At 39.2% G+C, this 19,856-nt stretch overlaps 1 protein-coding gene across 1 annotated transcript; it reads right to left on the bottom strand.

Moving 5' to 3' along the window:
* Positions 1-791: 791 nt before the first annotated feature.
* On the bottom strand, positions 792-11,134 carry LOC148554793 (uncharacterized). Its single transcript, XM_088490498.1, has 6 exons — positions 10,960-11,134; positions 10,644-10,907; positions 3,857-4,165; positions 3,702-3,784; positions 3,477-3,589; positions 792-977 (listed from the first exon to the last, which is right to left on the bottom strand). Exons 1-6 carry the CDS (start codon positions 11,132-11,134, stop codon positions 845-847), a joined length of 1,077 nt encoding a protein of 358 aa, XP_088346624.1. The 3' UTR covers positions 792-844.
* Between the last annotated feature and the right edge of the window lie 8,722 nt (positions 11,135-19,856).

Raw genomic sequence — 19,856 nt, 5'->3', positions numbered from 1 at the left:
GACTTTTCAAAAGTTCTGGGTCTTACATCCTACCCACCTTATAAAAATTTTCGCCCTCGAAAATTGATACAAAAGGAAAGAAATTTCATACACTTCACCCTTGAAAACATTTAAGGAAGAAGCAAAAATATCTCAAAACATAATCATATATACGGTTTTCAAATACTGGGATTGTCGTATGCATAAGGACACAAAGGTAGGAGTGTGATTGCAAGGCAAACATTACAAGATAGGCTCAATGCACAAGGTCACATGAGCTCAAGGCCTTACAAAAACTTGAGGTGCCAAAATAGGGTGCAAATCAAGATAGGCGTTCACAAAGCAAAGTGGTAATTAGTGTGGTAAAAGGCTGCAAGGCATGTTGGTATTTAAACAGCGGCATAACGTTCGCTGACAATTCTCGTTCCCACTTCAGAACTTCAATTTCCCAACTCTACCAATCATTTTACAACCTCATAGCCAATCATAAGCCTAACAACCGCAAACCCGTCCGCAAGGAACAGAACACCCACAACTCTAACGTTGTACACCTACCGCTTCAACTTCCGTATACACATATCACGTCTTAAAGGACTAACGCATCGCGTTACTACGTCTACTGTAACACCCTAACTACCAAAGCTCACGCTTCCGGCTGCGCAACTCTGATAGCTCGGACATTACGATGACTTTTATATTATTTAATACTAAAATATGAGCCTGTTTAAAACTTTAAACCGCAAAACCGCTCCCACAAATACTTTCGTTCGGTAACGTACATCCATAAATACCATACAACTTACAACAACTCATAAAGAGTACATCTATATATATACATAAATATATATAAATAATATTACAAGCATTAGACAACACAATTCCTATCCCTCTTACAGAATATCTCAAGATAAAGGCGAGGGTACAAATAATAACCTAAAGCAATACAGAGCATTTCAACAACAACTAAATAAACTCTTCGTGACTTCTGCGCCCATATCCTGAAAAGGAAAAAATGTAGGGGGGTGAGAACATCATCCTCGAAAGGGTTCTCAGTAGAGGGTTTTTGGGAATTACTGTAATAGGATACGTGAAGATAAATTGTACTAGTGATTAATAACCGTCTTATGCCTCCTTTTCAAAAACAACGGTTTACAATAAAAGTAAGGTCTAAAAATCTTTTCTGAAAGAAGAGCCGTTCAATTCTCAAAAACTCAAAAGCCTTTCAAAACGGTTTATCTATGCTGAACCAAAACAGCCTTTCATATTTTATTCCAAACCAGAAACACAAAACCGAAATCAACCATCGGTTCATCTCATTCCAACCACAGCCCTAGGCCCAAACAATCCAACCATCAACCAATCACCACAGTCCAACAGAGTCCCAGATGCAAACACAGATAGGAAGTTCAAGCACAAACAAACAGTTACAGCAAGTAGAACAATTAGCAGTTAATCACAAAGGCAAACCACGTACAATATGCACACCCAAACAATGTCACATAAATGCATATGATGCATGCCTGCCCTAGTGGCTGATGATATCATCTGTCGGTTATATAGCCAACCCGACACGTCCTGGTAGCTAACCATGGACAGAAACACCCATCGCGGAGCAAGTAGGTTTGAGCTACAACCCCATTGCTACTACCCGCTCAACCCAGAGCCAGTGGAATAACCACTACTGCGGCTAATACCCAGGCGGGTGTTTAAAAGCTCAACCTGGAGCGAGTGGAATCACCACTACTACCGCTACTACCCAGGCGTCACGGTCTCTGACCTGGAGCAAGTGGGACGAACCACAACCCTTGCTACTACCCAGGTATCTCAAGCATATATTCATTCAGTCCCAACCATGGATCAACATCCATCTCAGCCATCCGACTTAAATTCATAATTCATACTCGGCTATACGGCCCATAACTCATTCGGCAATCAGCCATAAATCAATATCATACACAGCCATTCCGGCTCACGGTTCAATCCAGAACTAGCCAATGTTCATAATCATACACAGCCATTCTGGCCCATAACAAAACAGCACTTCCACCATTCAACATCATTAAACTCATAAAATCGGCATTTAAGCCATAAATTACTTTTTCTCAATTCATTTCACTTTGAAATCAAGTTTCAACTCTTTTCAGCCTTGGCTTTAAAGATCTCATTTCTCAAATCATCTCAGGCTCATAAGCCAAATTTACTCAAAGTAAGTTCCCTTTTTAAAACAAAGCCACTCTCGGCATCCTCTTTCCAAAACTTCCAAAACCATGAAAAGTTAAAGATTCACTTTGGGAACATTCAAAATCACCCATCCCACAATGGGATTTTATAACAAAGTTTCTCGGCAGAGTCCCAAGTCTTTAGGGGAGGATAGCATAACTCATTTCGCCAAATTCATTTAAAATCATTAAAACCCTGGCTTTCCGATTTGAGTAATAAAATAGGGTCTAAGCCCAACCGAGTCACGTAATCCTTTACTTCTTTCAAAGCCGTTTCCTTTACTTAGGCAAAACCAGCTTTGACCCCCATGATAAATTCTAAAGCGTTTCAACTGTTCAAAATTGTTTTAGTCTTGCAAAAATTCAGAATTCAAAGAGTACTTAAAACCTTTCTCAAAACATTTCAAAATGAAACTTGTCAATAGACATTCGGGTTCTTTCAAAGTCATTGAAACTCCTCTAATTGAAATCCTCAAGTCAAATTCAAAGGCATAGCCCTTGTCACACTTAAAAAAGCTTTAAAACATAAATTTCATCTAAATAACTTCCTCCCAAAGGAGATACAATGCTTTTCTTAAGAAGCAAGACTAAATCACAATTTTCTCTTTAATAATTCATTTCAAAAGCATGAATCATCCTTTTCTTGATAATTCAAATAAAATAGTAGAAGTCTTTAAATCATCATTTCTCCAAACAACATTTCAATAAAGACTCAGATTTTATAGAAATTTCGACAGCATCTCCCCTAAAACTTGGATTTTTCCACCCGATTCGGGTCCCAACAAAATCATTCCACAATCCTTTTCCAACAGCCCAAAATCCAAAATCAATTCAAAGGCAAGCCAAAATTCAACAGTCAACCTCAATACCGTATTTCCAGAAAACCGTTTCAAAATCAACTCATTATCAGCCGAATAAACTCATTTCTAAAGCGTTAAAGAAACGGTTCAGCAACAATCATTTATCAAAAACCAGATCATTTAAAGCCAGCCAGGCTGAATTCAAGAGTGGATTCTATTTTTCGCATTCTCAATAAAATTAACTCAAATCAATTCTCAACGGGTTAAACTCGATCTCAAAACTTTAAAAGAATCAACTTGAAAAGCATTTCGTTTCACAAACCGCACAACAATTCAACCAACAAACGTTCATAACCAACCAAGGCAAATCAATCCATACATAAGGCCGATACAATCACCAAATACACATTCACTCACATCAGTATCCATATGTAATAATTCCAATATATAAAATATAGTTTTTGGAAAGCGCCCCTACCTTAAAACGCAAATTCCATAATCCAAACGTCTCAGAGTCCTTTCCGCCTCAACCCGAACTGACGGCAACCAAAACCTCAGCTCCCAGCCACTTTCACAATAACTATAGCAACTCTAATCGCAACATATAATAATCAGGACTCGACCCCACATTACCAAAACTCATATTCATTAACCAAACACAACCGAATACTAACGCGAGGCTTTTCGAAACATAATTTCTTACCGGAATAACAACACGAAGCAGCTGCGATTTCGAACCGGCCCCGGCAACAGCTTCGGTGGCGGCCAGAAGCTCTGGTGGATCAACTATAGAAACCACGCAACATCAAAACCTTATCAAGATCCAAAATGACCGAAACCACAAATTAAAACCCTTACCGACAGAGTTCTCCGGCGACTGAGCTACATTCTCCGGCGGCAGAGACGGCGGAGCAGCTCGAATAGCCAGCTGCAGTGACGGCGCTAACCAGCACCAACATCCACCACCGTCACCACCTACCTCTCTGATCAGATCCAACGGCCGCAACTCAGCCGCAGCAACGATGAAATGACAGCAAAAAGGGTTAGCCCCAACCCGCGATGATGGTTCTCCGGCGCGACACCAGCCACAGCAGGAACGGCGGCGGTGAGACCCCAACAGCGACGAGTTTCCCGGTGACAGAACATGCAGGACTGTCGACGGCGTGGCTCACTCACCCATCCCTGTTGCGTTCATCTCTTCTCCCTTAGCTCAGGTCGCGAACAGAGAAGATCCATGGTGTGATGATGACATGGCGACGTGGCAACGTGAGCTTGCAGCAACGGCGCCCAGATGAGGCGGCGACAGCGTAACACAGCGCCCTTCCTCCTCTTCTCTCGCGCCAGCTTCGATGGATCAATAGTGGCGGAGGCGGCGCGAGTCCTCTCTCACCTTCGCGATTCTCCTCAGGCGACGGGACTGAGTGCCGGATGGAAGAACTGCGACTGGGCAGGGACGAACGACGCTCCTCGCGTGCGGCAGTCCGTCGGTCACGGTGGCAGTACCCAGCCGGCGGCGCCAAGCCCTTTCCCTCTCTGTTTCATTCTTTTCCTTTGTTCAAGAAGGGAAGCTGTGTGTGTTTAGGTTAGAGGGGCAGCAGCTTCTGCTGCTGGTTCAGGGAGGGGAAACATTGCTGCTGCTGTGCACCGAATTGGAGAAAGGGGGAGAGTGTGTTGCTGATGGGGAAACTGGGTAATCGGGTTAGGGTTTTAGGGTTTCATTTTGAAAATTAGGGTTAAGGGCATTATGGTAATTTTACATAAAATTAGGAATAATATAGTAATTGGAACCCAATGTAAATCCAACACTTATTGTATATGGAAAAATACTATTTGCTCATCAATTTTACAAATTATTTTCAATAAAATGCCCAAATCTAAAAATTAGAAATAATATAATTAATTTCTCTATTCTCCAAAATAGCAGTATTAATATTTATAATATTAATTATTTAATCCAAATCATATAGAAATCCTTATTATTTCACAACTACCAACTTTATAATTTAAATATAGAAAATAATCCAATAATTGTAAAATTGGATAATAATCTCAATTTATTTCAAATTCAATAAATCAAAACATGCCTTAATTATCTTTAATAAAATAATCTCTGAAATTAAGGCTGTAAATAGTTATATGATTTGAGACTTGATCATAATAACACTTTTCAAAAGTTCTGGGTCTTACATCTACAAGTCACACGTGATATCAAAACAATTCTCGAGTCTACTCAGAAGGATACAAGATTCTAGAAAGGAGAGTCAAATGTCAAAGATAGTACTCATAGATTTTGAGAGAATGTATCCAATTCCAGATAAACAAGGGTGCTCAAGCAAAGAAGTTTGCTAGAAATAAATCGATTAACAACTCCAAAAATAACCCTTAGATCAAGGAAATTCAATTGGATCAATAAGAAGAAAACCAGCGCATCAGTTTGAAACAAACTCAAGCTGAGTCGAAGAAGTATGAGGTTTACAGAAAAGAATATCTCAGACCCAAGACAAAGCTCACAGAACTCAAGAGCATAATTAAAATACTTCCGAATACATTGTTCTTAAAAGAATCGAAAACTTGTAAAAATATCACTTCGTAGTCTGAAAGAGAAGTTAAACAACAAACATCCTTCAAGGGAGTAACAAAAGCAGAAACGCGGCTTTACTTCAATACAAGTTCATGTTGAAGTAGATTTTGTAGAGTTCCAAAAAAAAAAATGCACACAACTTTGGCTAAGAGCTAAAATATTTCCTCAAATATTTTAGAAAGATATTTAGATGCACAACTTAACCAAAGGCAGTTCATGAAAACTCGGAAGTAATCAAATGCTTGTTCAAAATTCTCAAAATTTCATATTCAAACAAGCGTGTATAACATTTATAGCAAGTACGAAAGAGGAAGTTAAACTCTTTTTAGAAAAAGAAAACTCAGAAGTAAAAATTTGCTTACAATTTGGTAAAGGAAATAAGTGATACGTTACAAACGAACCGATTTTCACTAAACAAGGAAGCTCTCCAAGGCCTCATTTAAAATAGCACATGCCGATTTTTAAATTAACTTCATCAAAATTGAACAATGGTTTTCAATCTCAATCAAGCAACAGAAAGTAAATTCCGTTTAATATTTCTTCAAAGAGAATTCAAAACTTCTTTAAAATGTTCAGAACAAGACTCCCAAAAGTGTTCTTAAAATCACCATCTCAGAAGAACATTCAAGAAGTTTAAGATGTACTAAAAAGGAGTCAAGCCTTGCAAGAAAGGATCTTAAACCAAAGTAGTCCAAACAAGATTCACTAGGCATGAGTCATCAAACAAGCTTTCAATTGATCCAAAAGAATACAAAAGTCATAGGAAAAGACAACTCAATCATTAGTAATTTCTCAAAGATAAATCTTTAACTAAAAACTCTTGTAGAGAAAATGAGAGAATAAACAATGCACTAATTTGAAACGAATCAAACTGACTCACATACGGATGACATTCACAAGAGAGGACAAACCAAGATCAATGGTAATTTCACAAGATGTAAAAGATTAGTTAAAAACAGAATCGCGTATGACATTCATAGAGGTGAAAAGCTTAAGAAGGAACAAGTCCGTTCATAAGAAGAAAGCTATGAGTCCAACATTTTCAAAAGAACAACAATGGCATAAACCATGTAGTATGCTAAATCAAACTCAAATCAAAATGAATTAAGTAGAGTTTATCAAACGAAACTCAACCGGGATAAAAGCGAGAAATCCCCTTTCTTTCCAGAATTTTGAAAAATACCCCAAATACATAATCGAATAAAAATGTCCGTTGGAACTATAGTAATATTACTAGAAGGTCAATTTACTTTTAAAGTAAGTGCAATTCTGTAAACCAGTAAAAGTACAAGCAAGGTATTAGAAATAAATAGTTGTTAAACTGTATAAGAAATCTTCAAAGCTTCATATATAGATAAGTATATATCTAATCAACAGCAACTTTTATAAAAATCTCAAAATTGGCTATAATCACTGTCAAATAAGAGAAAAAATGAATCAACAATTTCTCAAAGAATGGACTCAGAACCCGGAGTTAAAAAGCACAGCGCATTAAGACAAGTTCAAAGCTATATCAAAGAACACCTGAATCAAGAAGAACTCAAACAAAGGAAGATAGACGCAACAAGGATTCCAAACAAGCATATGCAATTAAGATCAAAACAACAATGCATATGAATGGAGGGATAGAGTTGAAAAATCAAACTACTTTTCAAAAGGATTAGCAAACAAGAACTTCAAATTAGGATATGAAAGAACAGGTCGACTTGAACAGAAATCAAGACACACTACTGAATAGCCTCGTGAAATAGTTTCCAACGTTCCCAAAACCCGCGATTCGCTTTACTCGAAACTCATATATCGCCTATGATAACCCATCAGTGCTCTCATGTACATAATTCACTAGTATTAAGCCGGCCAAACTTAATACCAAGAATTATGCAATGCAAGACTAACGGCGTCAATCAATAGATCGTCATGTACATAAAGCTCTAATTCTCGTCATTCGACAAGACCTAATACATGACAAACACTCAGAGTATGCAACTGAAGCATAGTCGGTCCATTCCTCAGGATCTACAGGAAGGACTGCTCTGATACCATAATGTAACACCCTAACTACCAAAGCTCACGCTTCCGGCTGCGCAACTCTGATAGCTCGGACATTACAACGACACTTATACTATTTAATACTAGAATATGAGCCTGTTTAAAACTTTAAACCGCAATACCGCTCCCAAAATACTTTCGTTCGATAACGTACATCCATAAATACCATACAACTTACAAAAACTCATAAAGAGTACATCCATATATATATATAAAAGTAATATTACAAACATAATCCAATACAATTCCTATCCCTCTTACAGATTATATCAAGATAAAGGCGAGGGTACAATAGACCATAACTAAAACAATACAGAGCATCACAACAACAATTAAATAAGCTCTTCGTAACTTCTGCGCCCATATCCTGAAAGGGGAAAAATGTAGGGGGGTGAGAACATCATCCTCGAAAGGGTTCTCAGTAGAGGGTTTTTGGGAATTACTATAATAGGATACGTGAAGATAAACCGTACTAGTGATTAATAACCGTCTTATGCCTCCTTTTCAAAAACAACGGTTTACAGTAGAAGTAAAGTCTAAAAATCTTTTCTGAAGGAAGAACTGTTCAATTCTCAAAAACTCAAAAGCCTTTCAAAACAGTTTATCTATGCTGAACCAAAACAGCCGTTCATATTTTATTCCAAACCAGAAACACAAAACCGAAAGCAACCATCGGTTCATCTCATTTCAACCACGGCCCTAGGCCCAAACAATCCAACCATCAACCAATCACCACAGTCCAACAGAGTCTCAGTAGCAAACACAAATAGGAAGATGCAAGCACAAACAAACAGTTATTGTAAGTAGAACAATTAGCAATTATTCACATAGGCAAACCAAGTATAATATGCACACCCAAACAATGTCACATAGATGCATATGATGCATGCCTGTCCCTAGTGGCTGATGATATCATCTGTCGATTATAGAGCCAACCCGACAAGTCCTGGTAGCTAACCATTGGACTATCCCTCTGTCGCGCATCCCCAACTCGAGTTATACTCATCATAAACTTGATCATAATCATGATCCATATCCATCACCCTCACTGGTGAATATTTACGGGGGCGAGCTCATCCGGGCTTTCACAGTGCCCGGCCACACTTACGACATAGGGTCAAAAGAGCTTCGAGTCTCAACCTGGAGCACGTGGTGGCTAGTCAATGCTTCGTCCCAGGGAAACCCTCGTCTCCGATAGTGGAAGTGCAAACATTCACAATTATCAATATCTTAGCATATATGCATTCATTCTCAGCCATGGATCAACATCCATCTCAGCCATCCGGCTCATGGTTCAATCCAGAACCAGCCAATATTGATAATCATACACAGCCATTCCGGCTCACGGTTCAATCCAGAACCAGCCAATATTCATAATCATACACAGCCATTCCGGCCCATAATAAAAACAGCACTTCCACCATTTAAAATCATCAAATTCATAAAACCGGCTTTTAGGCCATAAATCACTTTTCTCAAGTCATTTCACTTTGAAATCAAATTTCAACTCTTTTCAGCCTTGGCTTTAAAGATCTCATTTCTCAAATCATCTCAGGCTCATAAGCCACTTTTACTCAAGGTAAATTTCCCTTTTAAAAACAATGCCACTCTCGGCACCCTCTTTCCAAAACTTCCATAATCATGGCAAGTTAAAAATCTCTTTGAGATATTCAAAATCACCCATCCAACAATGGGATTTTATAACAAAAGTTTCTCGGCAGAGTCCCAAGTCTTTAGGGAATGTCAACCTATATCAATTCCTTAAAATTCATTGAAACTCTTAAAATCATGGATTCTCGGTTCAAGTAAATAAAACTGAATTTATTATGAAACCGACCATACAAAATCACAAGTTCCAACCCGGTCCAAAAATAAACTCATTTGAAAAGGAACCGATTCATTTGAATCAAACCACTTTCAGGTTTCTTTTTGGAACCCATTTTTCTAACTCTTCCAAAATGCCTCAAACTTAATTACTCAATCAAAAGTCTAGATTCCTTTGAAATCACTAAAAGCTCCTTTTTATATTGAAATCAATATTAGAGTATCATTATTTCCTTCAGTGATTCAAACGGTAAAAATAGTTCCTTTCTAAATAAGCTGAACTCAATGCATAAAGTTCATTAAATAAATTAAGCTTGAAAACATAAATATTCTCTTAATAAATCAAATAATACAATTTCTCAAATCCAACCCTTTTTAAATAACTTTTCAAACAAGACTAGGATCTTGTAGAAATTTCGGCAGCACCTCCCCTAAAACTTGGACTTTTGCCACCCGGTTCGGGTCCCAACTAAACCGTTTCTCATTCCTTTTCAACAGCCCAAAACCAGAAATCAATTCAAAAGCAAGCTAAATCCAACAGTCGCCTCAGTGGCATATCTCAAGGAAACCATTTCAAAATCAACTCAATATCAACCGATTTAACTCATTTCTAAAGCTTTAAAGAATCGGGTCAGCAATAAATCATTTATCAAAACCAAATCAATTAAAGCAACCCAGGCTGAATTTCAAGAGTATTCTATCTTTCACATCATCAAAATAATTGACTCACTTCAAACCAATCCTCAACGGATTAAACTCATATTTCAAATCTTTAAAGAATCAACTTCCAAGCATTACATTTCACAAGCCACACAACAATTCAGCCAAACCAACATCCATAGTCATTCGAGTCAATCAAATAATACATAAGGCAGATACAATCACCGAATACACAATATCTCACACCAGTATCCATATGTAATAATTCCAATACACAAAACATAGTTTTTGGAAAGCGCCCCTACCTCAAAACGCAAATCCATAACCCAAATGCCTCATCAAGTCCTTTCCACCTCAACCCGAACTGACAGCAACCAAAACCTCAGCTCCCAGTCACGTTCGCAATAACCATAGCAACACTAATCGCAACATACAATAATCAGGACTCAACCCCACGTTATCAAAACTCATATTCATTAACCGAACACAACAAAATACTAACACGAGGTTTTCCGAAACATAAATACCTACTGGGATGACAAACCAAGGCAGCTGCAACTCCGAGCACGGAATGCAAGCACGAATCCACAACCCTATGATGGACAACACCGCAATGCCTCAGCATAAGTTTACAGAGCAGCGACAAAAGGCCTTGCGACTCAAAAATTCTTACCAAAACAGAGAACTCGGTGGCTGTTTCCGGCGACAGAGGCAGCGGAGGCCAGGTGCGGCGACACCCAGTGGCTCTTTCTCCCTCCACGCGACTCAGATGACCGCTGCAGCAACAAACCGTGACTATGGTATTCTCAAAATTCAAAAGAAACAGGATCCATTGACAAGACCTTACCGGCAGAGTTTTCCGGCAATGGCAGCGGAGTTTTTCCGGCGGCAGAAGCGGCCAGAAGCTTTGGCGGTGGTTCCAGTAGCCTCAGAACCCCGGCGACAGTAGCAGAAGCTCCAGTTAAGCACCGCGGAGCAGCAAGTCGGTAGTGACAGAGGCAGACGGCAGTGACGGGAACCATTTCAGCCTCGGACCTCTCCCCTTCTTCACGCACGCCGGTTTCCTCTCTCCTGGCAAAACCCCTTTGACGGCGACGGCGGAACGGCGGCGGTTAGTGGCGCGACAGCGGCGACTAGATGCAGCTCCTCCAGCCCGCGTCTTTCTCTCTCCCAGCGGCGCTCAGTCTCAGGCTTCCTCCTCGACGCGACGCGGCGGCGACCTGCACAGCTCGTGGCTCCATGGTGACGGCGGTGAGGCACGAGCTCCCTCTCTCCTCCGACGCGAACTCTCTCTCTCCTCCCTCTGTCCTTCGCGCGGTTCTGGAGGCAGCGTCACGGGTCGGCGGCGACGAGGGCTGGACGCGATCTGAGCACAGTGCCGAGGTGACCGATGACGACGCGGCTCATTTCCTCCCCGGATCGCAGCTCTGCTCCATCTCTCCCTTTCTGCTTCTATTGCTTTCCGTTCATGGAAAGAGAGATAGAAAACTGTGTGTTGTGGCTAGGATAGGGCTGCGCAGCTGCTGGGTTGTGGGGGAAGTTGTGCGTGTGTGTGTCTGCTTGGGAAAGGGGGGTTGCAGCTACTGAGGGGAAGAAGAAAGGTGGCGGCTACTGGGTATAGGATTAGGGTTTCATTTTTGAAACTTAGGGTTAGGGTTACTTTTGTAATTTCACTCAAAAATAGGGATAATATAGTAATTGAAACCCAAATTAAATCAAACACTAATTGTATATAAAAAATACTATTTGCTCTTTATTTTTACAAATTATTTTCAATAAAATGTCCCAACCAAATAATTAGAAATAATATACTTAATTTCTTCATTTTCCAAAATAGCAATATTAATATTTAAAATATTAATTATCTAATCCAAATCATATAAAATTCTTATTATTTCATAACTATCAACTTTATAATTTAAATATAGAAAATAATCCAATAATTATAAAATTGGATAATAATCATAACTTATCTCAAATTCAATAAATCAAAAACTGCCTTAATTACCTTTAATAAAATAATCTCTGAAATTAAGGCTATAAATAACTATATGATTTGAGACCTGATCATAATAAGACTTTTCAAAAGTTCTGAGTCTTACAAATTAAGTGGGACCACAATAGGGACTAAGTTAGTTCCTCCTAAAATGGAGAAGAGAGAGATGCTTTGAGTTCCTATTTACTGTTTATGACGCAAAAGCTGATGTGGAGTTACTTTTTATGACAGGTAGACCATAAATAAAAACTGGGATGAGTTCTCTACTGGAGATAGTCTACACCCCTAGGGCCCCACCCCACCCCTCTCTCTCTCTCTCACCCACCCAGCAGAAAATGCTAATCTTCTCTTCGAATTCGAAGAATAGTCACCACCCGTAATCCTCTCTTCTCTTCGAAGAACAGCCACTACCCACCATCCCACTTCAGAGCTCAAACTCATCGTGGAACCCTTCTCTCCCTTATCTCTCTGTCGCTGCTCCTCGCGTGGGTTGTCGTTGCTTTTCCCCTCCTCACCGTGCATCATTTCTGCTTCTCCCCTCCTCACCGGCGTCGTTTCTACTTCTCTACTCCGCATCGTGTCTGGCCGTCGTTGCTTCTCTTCTTCGCGTGGAGTCTCTAGTCTCTGCTTTAACCCTCTCAGGTCTCAGGTCTCAGTCTCTAACTCTCCCTGATTCTATCTCCATGACTTTATCCCATGGAAATTTGAAATTTATTCTGAACATGCATAGGATGTATTATTGATGATTGATAAACCACTATTTTACGGTTTATCTTGTGCTCAATTGAGTGAATTTTATTAATCTTTCATGCACTTATCCATACAAAATGCATGGTTTTACAATTTCCTTCTCGATTTTGTGCTATGATTGGAAACATATTTCTTTGGTCTTAATTCAGCTAATTCTAATCCTCTCTTATTACCATTCGATGCCTTGATATGTGTGTTAAGTATTTTCAGAGACTACAGGGCAGGAATGGCTTAGAGGATGGAAAGAAAGCATGAAAAAGTGGAAGGAATACAAGAAACTCAAGGAACGGCTAAAGCTGTCCAGCCTGACCTTCTCGTACGAAAATGGTCATAACTTGAGCTATAGAGATCCAAATGAAGCGGTTCCAGTTGCTTTGGAAAGCTAACATCAAGAGCTTTGCAACGATATATAACTTTCCATAGCTGCTCCAAAGATAGGTGATGCGCACGCGTGGATTACGAGCACGCGTGACCTGGCAAAAACTCAATCCGCGCGAACGCGTGGACGACGCTCCCGCGTGACCTTGCCGCGTGCTGGATGTATCAGAAATTGCTGGGGGCGATAACTGGGATGTTTTTGACCCAATTTTTTGCCAAGAAAACATATATTAGAGGCTATAAAGTGGGTAAATCCATTCATTCATAAAGATAACATTCATAATTCATAATTTTAGGTTTTAGATGTAGTTTTCTAGAGAGAGAGGCTCTCTCCTCTCTCTTAGGTTTTTAGAATTAGGATTTCTCTTAGAGTATGGTTATTTCTCCAATTCCAGGTTCAATGTTCCTTTAATTTATGTTTCTCTTCTACTTTTATTTATTCTAATGCTTTTACTTGTTAATTACTTATGTTGCCAAATTGGCTTATGAACTCTTCATGTTAGATTTGAATATTCTATTTAATGCAATTTGAGGTATTTCAGATTTATGATTGCTTTCTTCCATTTATGATATAAATAATTTAGATTTTTTCCCTTTTGGCTTTGGTTAAGTAATTGGTGACACTTGAGTTGTCAAACTCAACTATTGATTGAAAATTAGAAATTGCTAATTGATTTGGATCCCTCTAAAGCTAGTCTTTCCATAGGAGTTGACTAGGACTTGAGAAATCAAGTTGATTAGTCCACTTGACTTTCCTTTATTTAGTAAGAGTTAACTAAGTGGGAGCAATAACAATTCTCATCACACCTGATAAGGATAACTAGGATGAGATTTCCAGTTCTCATACCTTGCCAAGAGTTTTCTTAATTATTAACTTATTTTTCTTGTCATTTAATTTACTTGTTCTTTAATTCAAAAAACACCCAAAAATATACCTTTTTCCATAACCAATAATAAATTATACTTCCCTGCAATTCTTTGAGAGACGACCCGAGGTTTGAATACTTCGGTTATTTATTTTTATTGGGTTTGCTTAAGTGACAAACAAGTTTTTTGTACGAAAGGATTCTCTGTTGGTTTAGAAACTATACTTACAACGTGATTATTTTTATAAAATTCTTTACTAGCAGGAATCCGGTTCGTCAAAAAATGACGCCGTTGCCGGGGAATTGCAAACGTGTGTCTTATTATTGGTTATTGTAAATATTTGCTTTTTCGTTTCTTTTTTTTTAGTGTTTCTAGTTTTAGGAGTTTATTTTCATTAATTTTTATTAATTTTTATTTTCTTTAGCTACTATGAATTCTCACCCATCTGGTTTCAAGTTTGGTTCCAATGTTGTTGTAAGGAATGGAAGCTATAATGAAAACAGGCGTCAAGGTTGGAAGAATCAAAGATAGGAGGAGCCACAAGGATTTGATCAACCCTCTTGGCAACAACCCCCTCCAATACGCTATAACCAACAACCATTCTGTGATGCATACCAAGACAATAGTTATGGTAGACCCTTTCGTGACAAACCACCTCCACCAAATTACTATGGTCAAGAGCCATTCTAGAGAGCGTACCAAGATGATGAATATGGTGGACCCCCTTGTAGTTACCAACAAGCCCCACCATATCCTTATGAACCACCTCCCCAACATACCTTTAAACCACCAAACTCACAAGCCCCTTTACACCATTCACCTCCATATAAACCTAACCCTTATCCACCCCTATTCCAATCCAATTACTCCCAAGAACCACCACTTCCATATGCACCATGTCCATATCCATTGACCCAAGAATCACAGGCTCGCCTCAAGAAAATAATAGATCAATTTCATGCAACCCTTCATCAACTGGAACAAGCGATAAATCAATTAGCTTCTCGACGTTCGGACACTCAAGGAACTTCCATGGCTTCATGTGGAGAATTTAATGAAGAACGTAGCATGAAGGAGACACTAGAAACTCCGGTGGACAGTGAGCAGCATGACTTTGTATTGGAACAATTGGAGGAAGCCGTAATCGTTAAAGAGGAAGAAGTGGTTGAAGACTTAGGAGATGCGGAACGTCCATGGGAAAGCCCAGTCATAGAACCCCCTTCTAAGGAGTTTGAATTTGATGTTTAGGAGGGTGTACAACTCCAAGGCATATCATGGTTGAAGACTTTGAAGGGGATGATCAAGAGATGGATTCAATCATTGATGAATTCTTATCTACATTTGAATTCTCTCCCATTGGACTTGACATGGAGATTAAAAAAGAAGAAGCACAACCTCCCATGCCCTTGGTGAACAGTGAAGAAGAGATCGAATTGGAAGAAAGGTACCAAGAGGAAGAGGTTGAAATTGAAGAAGCTTGCAAAGAGGTGGAAGTTGTCAAGGAAGAGCTCAAGGAAATGGAGCTGGAAATCACCTTGCCAAAGTTGTTGGAGACCTCTCCCCCAAAGCCATCACCATCTATTCTTTCATTCAAGTGGGTAAATCTTTCATCTCTAAACTTAATTAGCCCACTTGAATATGCTTTTCTTGAGACGGATGGGCAACTTAGAGCTCTTTGTGGCTATAAGAGTAAGAGGGAGATGGTTAGTGGTAAGAGTTGTCATGCAAGGTTCAATATGGTTGCATGCTCCAAATTGAAGTATAAGGGTTGTTATAATTCTCAATTGAATGGGTCTAGGAAATTATTTGGATATCTCGGTAAGAATTCCGACTGTTCACCACCCAAGTAGAAAAATGATAATCAACAAGAAGACGGGTGCAAAAGTAAGGTTTGGGACCCCGGAATTCATTCTGGCAATCAACACTCTTGGGGCCTTGTCACTTGCTTTAACTTGCTTGAAGGATTTATGCAACTAGTGTGGGATCCCGGAGGATATTGGAATTGCAAACATTGGTGGGGATTCCTGGATGAGTTCAAGCACAAGCCACCATAACAGGGAACTCATCAAATGTCCAACTTAAGGACTTTAACTAAAAGTGCTAGGTAGGAGACAACCCACCATGGTATGATCGTTCTTTTTCAGTCTTAGTTTTATTTTATTTTGTTTTATTTTTAGTTCTATTTTATTTTATTTTTTTTCTTAGTGTTCATTCATAGTGCCTGCATCAGCATTTGTATTCTGCATAAAAAAAAAATTTGCACGCGACGCGCAAGCGTTGCTGATGCGTCCGTGTTATATGTGCATTCGAAACAGGGAAGAAAAGAAGTAGAGAGTCACGCGGGAGCGTGGCCGGAGGCGTGCCTTAGGCACAAACATGCCCACGTGAACGCGTCCTGACGTGTCCGCATCACTTGAAAAACCAGCCCTCCACGCGTGCGCGTCACCCACGCGCACGCGTGACCTTGCAAAATCGACGTAAATAGGTGTATGGCAGAGAGTTATGATGGTGTGGGGCTGGAACTATGCTGGAAGCACAAACTCCATCATGCGTACGCGTCACCACGCGTACGCGTCATTTTTCAAAATAAGGCCACCCACGCGTGCGCATCCCTCACGCGCACGCGTCACCCTAAATTTTGGCAATGTGCATATAAAACAGAGAGTTGTGTGTGCGCGAGGCTACACTCGCGCCAATAGCACAAATCAAGTCACGCGTACACGTCAGGCACACGTACGCGTCACTTGAAAATAGCGCCAACCACGCGAACGCGTGATACACGCATTCGTGTCGCATGCGACGCATAGTTTAACTAGACCTGCACCAGAATTCTTATCTTTTCTCCCCCAATCCTAATTCTTTCTTCCCTTTTTCTTACTTTCTTCTTCTTCATCTCTTTAACTTCTCATCCTTCTTTTCTTTCATTCTATTTTATTTAATTTAGTTGCATACTTTCATTCATTGCATTTTAATTTTGTGCATATTTTTATTTTCTTTTCTAAATTTATTATTTTTCCATTGGTGTTAAATTTTCTTCTTCAACTGTTGCATCTTTTCTTGAATTATTCTGGTGCTTCATGACTTGTTTTACTCTGACTGGATATTATTCTTCATAAGTCAATGCTACTCCTTCATGATACTTATATTATCTTGCATTGATATGAACTTACACTATCTTGCATTACCCACACTCTCTCCCCCATTGTTGCAACTTTTGTACCACTGGTATGCCATGTGCTTCTATTGTTTTCTCACTTGCATATTGTAGTTACCATGTAATTAAGACCCTCATTATTTGGCATTAACCCACCCAGACTTTATTTGTTTTCTTATCTTTATTTTTAGGTTACTTTTCTTCTTTTTCCTCTTCTTTCAGGCTGGCCACCGAGAAAGGGAAAGAGAACCTTCTATATGGGGCAACAGGCAAGTCCATTTGCACAATCTCTAGATAAAAGCATCAGTTGTAGTAGCCCGTCCATCTGCACATCTCAGCATGTACCGAGGACGGTGCAATCTTTAGGTGTGGGGAGGTCGATGGTCGATACCGATCTCCATGGGTTAGTTATTTCCTTCTCAACACCAATGTTTAAATTTTCTTTGTTAAATGAGTTGTTGCATTTACATGTTTGTTTGATTTTTGTGCATATTTTATCACTTGGTTGAAGTAATATTTTCTTTTTCATAAAATTATTTTATAACATTTCTATAATACCCGGTCTAACCGAAATTAATTAAATAATAAGTTAAATAGGAGCGAATATGGTTGGAAGATTTGGCAATTGGAATTTGATAATTTAAATATGATATTTGGATTCAGTGATTTTTTCCGAGTCGGAAAATATAGTTTTCTGCGTAAAAGCGCGCAGTGGAATTCTGACCGGCAGTACCGGCTGAGATCTGTCTGGTACTACAGTTGAGGAAATTGATTATGGGTAAATAAGATTAAGAAATGAGGAATTATAATTAGGGAAGGTAGAAATATTTAAAGTGCGATTTAGAGCGCTAATCTTAAAGGTTTTGGCCCAAAATTGGGCCAATGGGCAAAAATAAGTGAACCGGGCCTAAGTGGGCCCAAGACCCAACATATATAAACATTAGTTGTGAGCATTTCAACTTATTTTACCCTAAAAAGAGGGGTTGGGGCGCTGATTTGAGAAGAGAGAAGAGAAGAGAGAAAACCTAACTCTCTTTGATCTTCAAACCACCATAACTTGAGCTACGGAGCTCCGATTGACGAGCCGTTTGCGGCCACGCGTCGATCTTCTCATCCTCTACAATTCTATCTAAGTTTGGTGGTGAGTATTCCATTCATCTCTGCCCAGTTTTCGAAATTCCCCACTGTTACACGTTTTTGGGTAGTTAGTGTTGAAATCTTGTGATTTTGGGTGTTTAGGGATACTCTAACATGGATTCTAAGTGAGTTCTATCTCTACTTCATATGGGCTGAGGTAAGAAGTGCTCAAACCCTTGTGATTTATCATTTTTATGAGCCCTAGGTTGATGTATGTATGTGATATTGGTTATGTTAGTGTATTTGGTGATGTTGGTGCACAATTGGGAGATTGGTATTGCTTGAGGAGCTTTGGTAAGGCTTGGAGCTAAGGTTGGTGAAGACTTCCAAAGAAGAGGCTCAATTGGTTTGGCTACAAGAGGTACGGTTTAAGTTTCATTTAAGTACCGTGTGTTGTGATGAGAATTCCTAGGCTAGATGCCCCTAGGATTAAGTTTGGATTGCGTAAATGGTTGGTGCTAATATGCATAGTTGGTATGTAATGTGAATTAATGATTGGGTTGAGGATTGTGTAGCCTTGTATGCTTGGTGTATTGAGAATTTGATGTACTGGGTAATGAGTATTGAATTGTGGTTCATCCATTTAAATTGTGAAATTGGGCCGGAGGTCGTGAATTTTGGGCAGGAGGCCGGGGAAAGGTAAGAAAGGTAAGTTGATGTGTGCATTGTATGATGACACAAGTGATTGGATGAATTTCAGATAATGAATATATGAATGATTGGGTTGGTTATTGAACAATAAGGTTTGAGGAGTTGAAGTGTGGAATTTGGTAAATTTGGGTGAAATTATATAGATGAGGCATGTTTGGTTTTGGTTGAGATATATTATGTGGTCATATATGTGATTATGATTATTGATGCTTTGATGGTATTATGATGCATTAGAGATATGTATGTTGTGATATATACTTGAGGAGTGATTAAGGTTGATTTGTGGGTGAAACCACATGATAGTGAGTATGATATTGATTATGTATAATGATAGTTGATTGGAAATAGTGTTGTTGAAATTTGGCATGAGGAAGAGTATATGATATGTAAATGTGCTTGAGTTTGAGAAAGTGTCAATGTGTGAGTTGAGGATGGCTTGATGTTGATTTTGGTACATTTTGATTGATTTCAAAAAGGGTTGAAATTGGCATGTTTTGATTGACTTTGGAAAGAGTTGAAAATGGCTTGTTTTGAAAATGGCACTTTGTGGTTTTGTATGAAAACATGGTTTTTTGGGCATAATTTGACGGGACATAACCTGGACTACGGATCTCTGTTTTCTACCAAATCTATTTAGAAATGAAATTGGATCCGGGATGTCCATACCGTTCGAAGAACGGGTGAAAAATGATTTAAAATGAGAAAGTTATGACCGTCGGAAGATTGGGGGTTGAATCTGTAAATTCTGCAGCTTTTAACTTAGAAAAATTTTTAGCAAAACGACCCTACGCGCGTAGGCGCACTTGGCGCG

This window comes from Arachis ipaensis, chromosome B6, assembly GCF_059453495.1.
Source record: "Arachis ipaensis isolate K30076 ecotype BB chromosome B6, ASM5945349v1, whole genome shotgun sequence".
In the NCBI taxonomy this organism is placed as follows: domain Eukaryota; kingdom Viridiplantae; phylum Streptophyta; class Magnoliopsida; order Fabales; family Fabaceae; genus Arachis; species Arachis ipaensis.
This window is presented reverse-complemented; position numbering and strand designations above follow the sequence as displayed.